General features: G+C 52.4%; 1 protein-coding gene across 1 annotated transcript; it reads right to left on the bottom strand.

Moving 5' to 3' along the window:
* Window positions 1-574: 574 nt before the first annotated feature.
* On the bottom strand, window positions 575-5,766 carry LOC132565799 (folate receptor alpha-like; the record flags this gene model as incomplete). The annotated part of the gene is made up of 2 exons (XM_060230519.1): window positions 5,627-5,766; window positions 575-767 (listed from the first exon to the last, which is right to left on the bottom strand). Coding segments are annotated over exons 1-2 (331 nt in total), but the record flags the coding sequence as incomplete, so codon positions are not given.
* Between the last annotated feature and the right edge of the window lie 5,632 nt (window positions 5,767-11,398).

Below are 11,398 nucleotides of genomic sequence, written 5' to 3'. Positions count from 1 at the left end.
GCCCACCACCTCCGGAGGAGGAAGCCTGTTCCACTGCGGAATCGCTCTAGGGGTCAGGAAGTTCTTCCTAATGTGGAGCAGGAAACACTTTTGATTTAATTTCAACCCACTGGTTCTGGTCCTACCTTCTGGGGCCACAGAAAACAATTCCACCCCATCCTCTAGATGACAACCCTTCAAGTACTTGAAGATGGTGATCCTATCACCTCTCAGCCGCCTCCTCTCCAGGCTAAACAGGCCCAGCTCCTTCAACCTTTCCTCATAGGACTTGGTCTCCAGACCCCTCACCATCTTTGTTGCCCTCCTCTGGACCCGTTCCAGCTTGTCTAGATCCTTCTTAAAATGTGGTGCCCAAAACTGAACACAATACTCCAGATGAGGTCTTACCAGAGCAGAGTAAAGCGATACCATCACTTCATGTGATCTGGACACTAGACTTCTGTTGATACAGCCCCAAAATGCATTTGCCTTTTTAGCCGCCGCATCACACTGTTGACTCATGTTCAGCGTATGATCCACCAAGACCCCGAGATCCTTTTCTGTTAATACAGCCCAAAATGTGCTCCACCCCCACCTACCAGATTAATCCACGGCCCCAGGTTGGGTGAGCATTCGTACAAGCAGGTGTCCTGGATAAAGTGCTTTTTGCACTCCTTCGACATGATGCCGCAGTGGTTCCAGTTGAAGTTGTACAGGTACGACTCATCGTTGTGCGCCTCCTGGCTGGTGTTGGTTGTGCAGCAGGAATTGTTTTTCCACGGGGAACACTGCGGGATTGGAAAAGGAGGGGTGATTTCCGCAAGGAATGGCAGATGAACCAGACGATGAGAGCAACATCCAACATCTCCAAGGAATTTTGGGTGGTCTATCAGTCCAGGTTTAGCAAGGATTAAAGCAGGGGTGGGGAGCCTTTTTTCTGCCAAGGGCCATATGGATATTTATAACAACATTCGTGGGCCATAAAATTATCCTACAACTCCTACAAGAGCTGTGGCGGACCCAAGGCCATTCCAGCAGCTGCAAGTGAAGGAGTGGGGAATCAAGCCCGGTTCTCCCAGATAAGACAGCACTGGCTGACCCAAGGCCATTCCAGCAGCTGCAAGTGGAGGAGTGGGGAATCAAGCCCAGTTCTCCCAGAGAAGAGAGCTCTGTCTGACCCAAGGCCATTCCAGCAGCTGCAAGTGAAGGAGTGGGGAATCAAGCCCGGTTCTCCCAGATAAGAGTCCTTTTAATTTTCTCTTTTTACCTTTCTCTACCACAACACACACTCTGGGAGGTGGGGGGGCTGAGAGAGCTCTGACAGTAGCTGCCCTTTCAAGGACAACTCCTTCAAGACCTATGGCTGACAAAACCCATTCCAGCAGCTGCAAGTGGAGGAGTGGGGAATCAACCCCGTTCTACCAGATAAGAGTCCTTTTACCTTTCTCTCTTTACCTTTCTTTGCCACAACAGACACACTGTGAGGTGGGTGGGTTTGAGAAAGCTCTGACAGCAGCTGCCCTTTCAAGGACAACCTCTGCCAAAGCTCTGGCTGACCCAAGGCCATTCCTGCAGGTGCAAGTGGAGGAGAGGGGAATCAAACCCGGTTCTCCCAGATAAGAGTCCTTTTAATTTTCTCTTTTTACCTTTCTCTACCACAACAGACACTCTGGGAGGTGGGGGGGCTGAGAGAGCTCTGACAGTAGCTGCCCTTTCAAGGACAACTCCTTCAAGACCTATGGCTGACAAAACCCATTCCAGCAGCTGCAAGTGGAGGAGTGGGGAATCAACCCCGTTCTACCAGATAAGAGTCCGTTTACCTTTCTCTTTTTACCTTTCTTTGCCACAACAGACACACTGTGAGGTGGGTGGGTCTGAGAGAGCTCTGACAGCAGCTGCCCTTTCAAGGACAACCTCTGCCAGAGCTCTGGCTGACCCAAGGCCATTCCAGCAGCTGCAAGTGGAGGAGTGGGGAATCAAACCCAGTTCTGCCAGAAAAGAGAGCTCTGGCTGACCCAAGGCCATTCCTGGAGGTGCAAGTGGAGGAGGGGGGAATCAGACCCGGTTCTCCCCGATAAGAGAGCTCTGGCTGACCCAAGGCCATTCCAGCAGCTGCAAGTGGAGGAGTGGGGAATCAAACCCGGTTCTCCCAGATAAGAGAGCTCTGTCTGACCCAAGGCCATTCCAGCAGTTGCAAGTGGAGGAGCGGGGAATCAAATCCAGTTCTCTCAGATAAGAGAGCTTTGGCTGACCCAAGCCCATTCCAGCAGTTGCAAGTGGAGGAGTGGGGAATCAAACCCGGTTCTCCCAGATAAGAGAGCTCTGGCTGACCCAAGGCCATTCCAGCAGGTGCAAGTGGAGGAGGGGGGAATCAAACCCGGTTCTTCCAGATAAGAGAGCTATGGCTGACCCAAGGCCATTCCAGCAGCTGCAAGTGGAAAAGTGGGGAATCAAACCCGGTTCTCCCAGATAAGAGAGCTCTGGTGACCCAAGGGCATTCCAGCAGGTGCAAGTGGAGGAGTGGGGAATCAAACCCGGTTCTCCCAGAGAAGAGAGCTCTGGCTGACCCAAGGCCATTCCAGCAGCTGCAAGTGAAGGAGTGGGGAATCAAGCCCGGTTCTCCCAGATAAGAGTCCTTTTAATTTTCTCTTTTTACCTTTCTCTGCCACAACAGACACCCTGGGAGGTGGGTGGGGCTGAGAGAGCTCTGACAGTAGCTGCCCTTTCAAGGACAACTCCTTCAAGACCTATGGCTGACAAAAGCCATTCCAGCAGCTGCAAGTGGAGGAGTGGGGAATCAACCCCGTTCTACCAGATAAGAGTCCTTTTACCTTTCTCTTTTTACCTTTCTTTGCCACAACAGACACACTGTGAGGTGGGTGGGTCTGAGAGAGCTCTGACAGCAGCTGCCCTCTCAAGGAAAACCTCTGCCAGAGCTCTGGCTGACCCAAGGCCATTCCTGGAGGTGCAAGTGGAGGAGGGGGGAATCAAACCCGGTTCTCCCCGATAAGAGAGCTCTGGCTGACTCAAGGCCATTCCAGCAGCTGCAACTGGAGGAGTGGGGAATCAGACCCGGTTCTCCCCGATAAGAGAGCTCTGGCTGACCCAAGGCCATTCCAGCAGCTGCAAGTGGAGGAGTGGGGAATCAAACCCGGTTCTCCCAGATAAGAGAGCTCTGTCTGACCCAAGGCCATTCCAGCAGTTGCAAGTGGAGGAGCGGGGAATCAAATCCAGTTCTCTCAGATAAGAGAGCTTTGGCTGACCCAAGGCCATTCCAGCAGTTGCAAGTGGAGGAGTGGGGAATCAAACCCGGTTCTCCCAGATAAGAGAGCTCTGGCTGACCCAAGGCCATTCCAGCAGGTGCAAGTGGAGGAGGGGGGAATCAAACCCGGTTCTTCCAGATAAGAGAGCTATGGCTGAACCAAGGCCATTCCAGCAGCTGCAAGTGGAGGAGTGGGGAATCAAACCCGGTTCTCCCAGATAAGAGAGCTCTGGTGACCCAAGGGCATTCCAGCAGGTGCAAGTGGAGGAGTGGGGAATCAAACCTGGTTCTCCCAGAGAAGAGAGCTATGGCTGACCCAAGGCCATTCCAGCAGCTGCAAGTGGAGGAGTGGGGAATCAAACCTGGTTCTCCCAGATAAGAGAGCTCTGGTGACCCAAGGCCACTCCAGCAGGTGCAAGTGGAGGAGGGGGCAATCAAGCCCGGTTCTCCCAGATAAGAGAGCTATGGCTGACCCAAGGCCATTCCAGCAGATGCAAGTGGAGGAAAGGGGAATCAAACCCGGTCCTCCCAGATAAGAGAGCTCTGGTGACCCAAGGGCATTCCAGCAGGTGCAAGTGGAGGAGTGGGGAATCAAACCCGGTTCTCCCAGATAAGAGAGCTCTGGTGACCCAAGGCCATTCCAGCAGCTGCAAGTGGAGGAGTGGGGAATCAAACCCGGTTCTCCCAGATAAGAGAGCTCTGGTGACCCAAGGCCATTCCAGCAGGTGCAAGTGGAGGAGGGGGGAATGAAGCCCGGTTCTCCCAGATAAGAGAACTATGGCTGACCCAAGGCCATTCCAGCAGCTGCAAGGGGAGGAGTGGGGAATGAAACCCGGTTCTCCCAGATAAGAGAGCTCTGGATGACCCAAGGCCATTCCAGCAGCTGCAAGTGAAGGAGTGGGGAATCAAACCCGGTTCTCCAACAGAAGAGAGCTCTGGCTGACCCAAGGCCATTCCAGCAGCTGCACGTGGAGGAGGGGGGAATCAAATCCCCCCTCACTCTCTGCTTCCTATTACTCAAAAACTGGCTGAGTAATAGGAAGCAGAGAGTGAGTATAAATGGGCAGTCTTCGCAGTGGAGGACGGTAAGCAGTGGGGTGCCGCAGGGCTCGGTACTGGGTCCCATCCTCTTTAACTTGTTCATAAATGATTTAGAGTTGGGAGTGAGCAGTGAAGTGGCCAAGTTTGCGGATGACACTAAATTGTTCAGGGTGGTGAGAACCAGAGAGGATTGTGAGGAACTCCAAAGGGATCTGTTGAGGCTGGGTGAGTGGGCGTCAACGTGGCAGATGCGGTTCAATGTGGCCAAGTGCAAAGTAATGCACATTGGGGCTAAGAATCCCAGCTACAAATACAAGTTGATGGGGTGTGAACTGGCAGAGACTGATCAAGAGAGAGATCTTGGGGTCATGATAGATAACTCACTGAAAGTGTCAAGACAGTGTGCGTTTGCAATAAAAAAGGCCAATGCCATGCTGGGAATTATTAGGAAGGGAATTGAAAACAAATCAGCCAGTATCATAATGCCGCTGTATAAATCGATGGTGCGGTCTCATTTGGAGTACTGTGTGCAGTTCTGGTCGCCGCACCTCAAAAAGGATATTATAGCTTTAGAGAAGGTGCAGAGAAGGGCAACTAGAATGATTAAAGGGCTGGAGCACTTTCCCTATGAAGAAAGGTTGAAACGCTTGGGACTCTTTAGCTTGGAGAAACGTCGACTGCGGGGTGACATGATAGAGGTTTACAAGATAATGCATGGGATGGAGAAAGTAGAGAAAGAAATACTTTTCTCCCTTTCTCACAATACAAGAACTCGTGGGCATTCGATGAAATTGCTGAGCAGACAGGTTAAAACGGATAAAAGGAAGTCCTTCTTCACCCAAAGGGTGATTAACATGTGGAATTCACTGCCACAGGAGGTGGTGGCGGCCACAAGTATAGCCACCTTCAAGAGGGGTTTAGATAAAAATATGGAGCACAGGTCCATCAGTGGCTATTAGCCACAGTGTATGTGTGTATATAACATTTTTTGCCACTGTGTGACACAGAGTGTTGGACTTGATGGGCCGTTGGCCTGATCCAGCATGGCTTCTCTTATGTTCTTAAATCCAGTTCTCCCAGATAAGAATTTGCGCACTTAACCACTGCCTCAAACTGGCTCGCAGTCCCTCTCCCTTTTACCGATGCAACTCCTTAACCATTTCATGCCAGGACAGTCCTATTTACTTGTGCAGAAAACCCTTTGGAGCCCTTCTGTTTCGCAGACTTTACCAAAAGCCAGCAGACCGAGAGCCCTCGTCTCCTAGGTCCGTTCCCCCCCAGCCTTACAGGAGCCTAGCTGATAGCAAGGCCTGGCTCAGGGCCCCAGTTTGGGGTCTGCCCTACCTGATTATGAAGGGCGTCTTCTGGTCCAGGTTTCTCTTTATGGTGCTTGGCATTCATGCACATGTTCAGCAGGGATTCCTGCACTGCCGCCACCGCCAAGACGCCCAGCAAGTTCAGCCACAGCCACCGCGGTGCCATCTCTCCCCCTACAAGAAAGGCCACAACTGCAGAAACTGAGCCCATGCACGACCCGTCCCCCTCCCACGGATTGTCAGATTAAGGCTCGCGGTGGTTGGAGCAGCTATGCGCCGTGCCAAGGCACACAAAGGACTGAGCACCATGATGCAGGAGGGCTCTGAATAACCAAAAGCAAATACAGCTGCTGCTTCTGGCGTCTGCAGGGAACCCGTTTCAGTTTGCCCCGTTTGCAGTCCTTGTTCCTTTCTCTTTTTTACCTTTCTCTGCCACAACAGACACCTTGTGAGGTGGGTGGGGCTGAGAGAGCTCCGACAGAAGCTGCCCTTTCGAGGACAACTCCTGCGAGAGCTCTGGCTGACCCCAGGCCATGCCAGCAGCTGCAAGTGGAGGAATGGGGTATCAAACCCAGTTCTCCCAGATAAGAGAGCTCCAGCTGACCCCAGGCCATTCCAGCAGCTACAAGTGGAGGAGGGGGGGAATAAAACCCAGTTCTCCCAGATAAGAGAGCTCTGGCTGACCCCAGGCCATTCCATCAGGTGCAAGTGGAGGAGTGGGGAATCAAACCCGGTTCTCCCAGATAAGAGAGCTATGGCTGACCCAAGGCCATTCCAGCAGCTGCAAGTGGAGGAGTGGGGAATCAAACCCGGTTCTCCCAGATAAGAGAGCTCTGGCTGACCCCAGGCCATTCCAGCAGGTGCAAGTGGAGGAGGGGTGAATCAAAGCCAGTTCTCCCAGATAAGAGAGCTCTGGCTGCCCCAAGGCCATCCCAGCAGCTGCAAGTGGAGGAGTGGGGAATCAAACCCGGTTCTCCCAGATAAGAGAGCTCTGGCTGACCCCAGGCCATTCCATCAGGTGCAAGTAGAGGAGTGGGGAATCAAACCCGGTTCTCCTAGATAAGAGAGCTCTGGCTGACCCCAGGCCATGCCAGCAGCTGCAAGTGGAGGAGTGGGGAATCAAACCCGGTTCTCCCAGATCTCTGGCTGACCCCAGGCCATTCCAGCAGGTGCAAGTGGAGGAGGGGTGAATCAAAGCCAGTTCTCCCAGATAAGAGAGCTCTGGCTGCCCCAAGGCCATTCCAGCAGGTGCAAGTGGAGGAGTGGGAAATCAAGCTGCTGTGAGAGCCGTCTCAGCCCCAACCACCTCACAGGGTGTCTGTTGTGGGGAAGAGAAGATATAGGAGATTGTGAGCCACTCTGAGACTCTGATCCAGAGAGAAGGGCAGGGTATAAATCTGCCATTCTTCTTCTTCTTCTCCTCCACTTGCAGCTGCTGGAATGGCCTTGGGTCAGCCATAGCTCTGGTAGGAGATTGTAAGCCACTCTGAGTCTCTGATTCAAAGAGAAGGGCGGGGTATAAATCTGCTTGTCACACCCTCGCTCCTGGCTCCACCCCCAATGTCTCCTGGCTCCACCCCCAAAGTCTCCTGGCTCCACTCCCCAAAGTTCCCAGATATTTCATGAATTGGACTTGGCAACCCTATACCATGCTGGTGAGCTGGCATCACAAGGCTGAGGTCTGACATAAACGATGCTTTTTTTGTCAGACCAGGCCATGTAATGTAATGCCAGGTACCAGGGAATAGCTGCAAACTTTGCTTTGTGCTCTGGCTCTTTCCTTTGCTAAAGAGTCGCTGTGGCTGAGTGAGTTCAATGAGGATGTCCCCACAGGGTAGGGGCTAGACCTCCGTTCTGCCCCACCCAGCCCCCTCCCCTCCACATGCCCAAGAAAGAAGGTCACCAGCAAGTAACACCAGCAGCACCAAGAAGAGGATATTGGATTGATATCCTGCTCTCCACTCTGAATCTCAGAGCGGCTCACAATTTCCTTCATCTTCCTCCCCCACAACAGATACCCTGTGAGGTGGGTGGGGCTGAGAGAGCTCTCACAACAGCTGCCCTTTCAAGGACAACCTCTGCCAGAGCTATGGCTGACCCAAGGCCACTCCAGCAGGTGCAAGTGGGGGAGTGGGGAATCAAACTCGGTTTTCCCAGATAAGAGTCCATGCACTTCACCACTACACCAACACTGGCTCTCTAATAAGAAGATATTGGATTTACTATTCCGCCCTCCGCTCAGAGTGGCTCACAATCCCCTTTACCTCCCCTCCCCCAACAACAAACACCCTGTGAGGCGAGGGGGGCTGAGAGAGCTCTCACAGGAGCTGCCCTTTCAAGAACACCTCTGCAAGAGCTACAGCTGACCCAAGGCCATTCCAGCAGCTTCAAGTGGAGGAGTGAGGAATCAAACCTGGTTCTCTCAGATAAAGAGTCCACTACACCAGACTGGTTACACCAACAAAGCTTGCATTCCGCAGCTGCAAAGAGAACAGGCCTTGCTTGGCCAAGAATGCTCCTTCTCTCCCCCATTGCACAGCCCTCCCCAAGTCTAGAACCCACCCCCCGCCACCCACAGAGCAGGACCCTGCTGCTTTACCCACCTGCACACCTGAGCAGTCCACCAGGAAGACCCAACAAGCTCTGAGCCCCACCCGGTCTCCTTCTTCCAAGAGCGCTTTAAGAACTAATCCTTCCCCGTCTAACGAGGCTGAGCCGACCTCAAGACCTTTAAAGGAACTGCCTGGGAAATGCAGATTTTCCTCCAAGGAACCAGGTCCAAAGAGCAATAGAGTGGCCTTTGTTCTCTTAACACCCTTGGCAGGGACCTAGGGTTGCCAATCCCCAGGTGGGGGCAGGGTGGTCAGAAAGCGGGGGGGAGGGGAGGGAAATGTCTTCTGGGAACTCTGTTATTCCCTATGGAGATTTATTCCCATAGAAAACATGGAGAATTGATCCGCGGGTATCTGGGGCTCTGAGCGGGCTGTTTTTTGGTGTAGAGGCACCAAATTTTCAGTATAGCATCTAGTACCTCTCCCCAAAATACCCACCAAGTTTCAAAAAGATTGGACTAGGGGGTCCAATTCTATGAGCCCCAAAAGAAGGTGCCCCTATCCTTCATTATTTCCTATGGAAGGAAGGAATTGAAAAGGTGTGCCGTCCCTTTAAATGTGAGGGCCAGAACTCCCTTTGGAGTTCAATGATGCTTGTCACAGCCTTGATCTTGGCTCCACCCCCAAAGTCCCCAGATATTTCTTGAATTGGACTTGGCAACCCTACAGGAACCCCCTTTGCGGGGGACCTTTGCCCTTCGTCCGCCAAGAGTGGGACCGCCGGCCGAGGCCAGCTTCTCTGTGGCCCCCAAACTCAGTGGAGCAGAGGCTGTGCACTGCTTGGGGATGTCCAGAGAACCAAGAACTGGCAGCAAGGTAGGCTTCCTCACAAGGAAGGTTTCCACCTCCAGGTGGGGGCTGGAGATCTCCTGGAATCACAGCTTTATAGAATCATAGAGTTGGAAGGGACCTTCAGGGTCATCTAGTCCACCCCCCTGCACAATGCAGGAAACTCACAAACACCGCCCCCTAAATTTACAGGATCTTCATTATAGAATCATATAATTATAGAATCATATAGAATTTATTATCTCCACATATAAACCGCTTGCTTATTTCTTTATTTATTTAAAGCATGCCTTCCACTTCTCCGGGAGGACTGCTTTGGATGCTCCCAAGGTCCCTTTGCGTCCCTAAACGCAGCTCTTCTGGACTTTGGGGTGACATGATAGAGGTTTACAAGATTATGCATGGGATGGAGAAAGTAGAGAAAGAGGTACTTTTCCCCCTTTCTCACAATACGAGAACTCGTGGGCATTCAATGAAAGTGCTGAGCAGTCGGGTTAGAACGGATAAAAGGGAGTCCTTCTTCACCCAAAGGGTGATTAACATGCGGAATTCACTGCCACAGGAGGTGGTGGTGGCTGCAAGCATAGGGGATTGGATCCGTATATGGAGCAGAGGTCCATCGGTGGGTATAGATGGAACTCTCTGTCTGGGTCAGGGATGCTCTGTATTCTTGGTGCTTGTGGGGGGCACAGTGGGAGGGCTTCTAGTGTCCTGGCCCCACCGGTGGACCTCCTGATGGCTCTTGGGTTTCTGACCACTGTGTTCTTATGTGACACAGAGTGTTGGACTGGAGGGGCCACTGGCCTGATCCAACATGGCTTCTCTTATGTTCTTATGTGACACAGAGTGTTGGACTGGATGGGCCACTGGCCTGATCCAACATGGCTTCTCTTATGTTCTTATGTGACACAGAGTGTTGGACTGGATGGGCCATTGGCCAGGTCCAACATGGCTTCTCTTATGTTCTTATGACTTTGCCCTCAAATTTCCAGGTATTTTGGTGTAGTAGTTAAGTAGGAGCCAGTTTGATGTTGTGGTTAAGTGCGCAGACTCTTATCTGGGAGTACCGGATTGGATTCCCCACTCCTCCACTTGCAGCTGCTGGAATAGCCTTGGGTCAGCCATCGCTCTCTCTTGCAATGCTGTCCTTGAAAGGGCAGCTTCTGTCAGAGCTCTCTCATCCCCAACCCACCTCACAGGGTGTCTGTCATGGGGGGAGAAGATACAGGAGATTGTAAGCCACTCTGAGATTCAGAGGATAGGATAGGATATAAATCCAATTTCTTCCTCCTCCAACATTCTCCAGCATTATTGCCTTTTCCAGTGACTCTGAGAGCCAGTTTGGTGTAGTGGACTCTTATCTGGGAGAACCGGGTCTGATTCCCCACTCCTCCACTTGCAGCTGCTGGAATGGCTTTGGGTCAGCCGGAGCTCTCATGGGAGTTGTCCTTGAAAGGGCAGCTGCTGTGAGAGCTCTCTCAGCCCCACCCACCTCACAGGGTGTCTATTGTGGGGGAAGAAGGGAAAAGAGATTGTAGGCCGCTCTGAGACTCTGTCCTTGAAAGGGCAGCTGCTGTGAGAGCCCTCTTAGCCCCACCCACCTCACAGGGTGTCTGTTGTGGGGGAGGAAGATAAAGGAGATTGTGAGCTGCTCTGAGACTCTGACATTTGGAGTGGAGGGCAGGATATAAATCCAATTTCTTCTCCTCTTTCTCCCTTCATCTTCCGAACACGGTGGAGCAGGGGGCTCTGCACTTCTTGGGGATGTCCAGAGAACCAAGAACTGGCCACAGCTTGGGCTTTCTCACAAGGAAGGTTGCCATCTCCAGGTGGGGGATGGAGATCCCCTGGAATCGCAACTGATTCCTCTCAAACATAAACCACTTACTTATTTATTTAAAGCATTCATTCCACTTCTCCAGGAGAAAACGGACTGCCTTGGAAGACAAACTGCAGGGTACGGTACTTTGCCACAGTCCCTCCGCCTCCCTAAACCCGGCTCTTCAGGGCTTTTCTTTCAAACCTCCAGTCCAAACCCAGAGGTGAAACCCTGCTCACACAAGGCCGGCTAAGCCAAAGAGATTTTCTCCCAAGTAAATTTGGTGTAGTGTTTAAGTGCGCAGACTCTTATCTGGGAGAAATGAGTTGGATTCCCCACTCCTCAACTTGCAGCTGCTGGAATGGCCTTGGGTCAGCCATAACTCTCGAAGAGCTGTCCTTGAAAGGGCAGCTTCTGGGAGAGCTCTCTCAGTCCCACCTTCCTCACTGGGTGTCTGTTGTGGTGGGGGGGAGGTAAAGGATTCCCCACTCCTCCACTTGCAGCTGCTAGAATGGCCTGGGGTCAGCCAGAGCTCTCTTATCTGGGAGAACTGGGTTTGCTTCCCCACTCCTCCACTTGC

Source organism: Heteronotia binoei, unplaced genomic scaffold, assembly GCF_032191835.1.
Source record: "Heteronotia binoei isolate CCM8104 ecotype False Entrance Well unplaced genomic scaffold, APGP_CSIRO_Hbin_v1 ptg001727l, whole genome shotgun sequence".
In the NCBI taxonomy this organism is placed as follows: Eukaryota; Metazoa; Chordata; class Lepidosauria; order Squamata; family Gekkonidae; genus Heteronotia; species Heteronotia binoei.
This window is presented reverse-complemented; position numbering and strand designations above follow the sequence as displayed.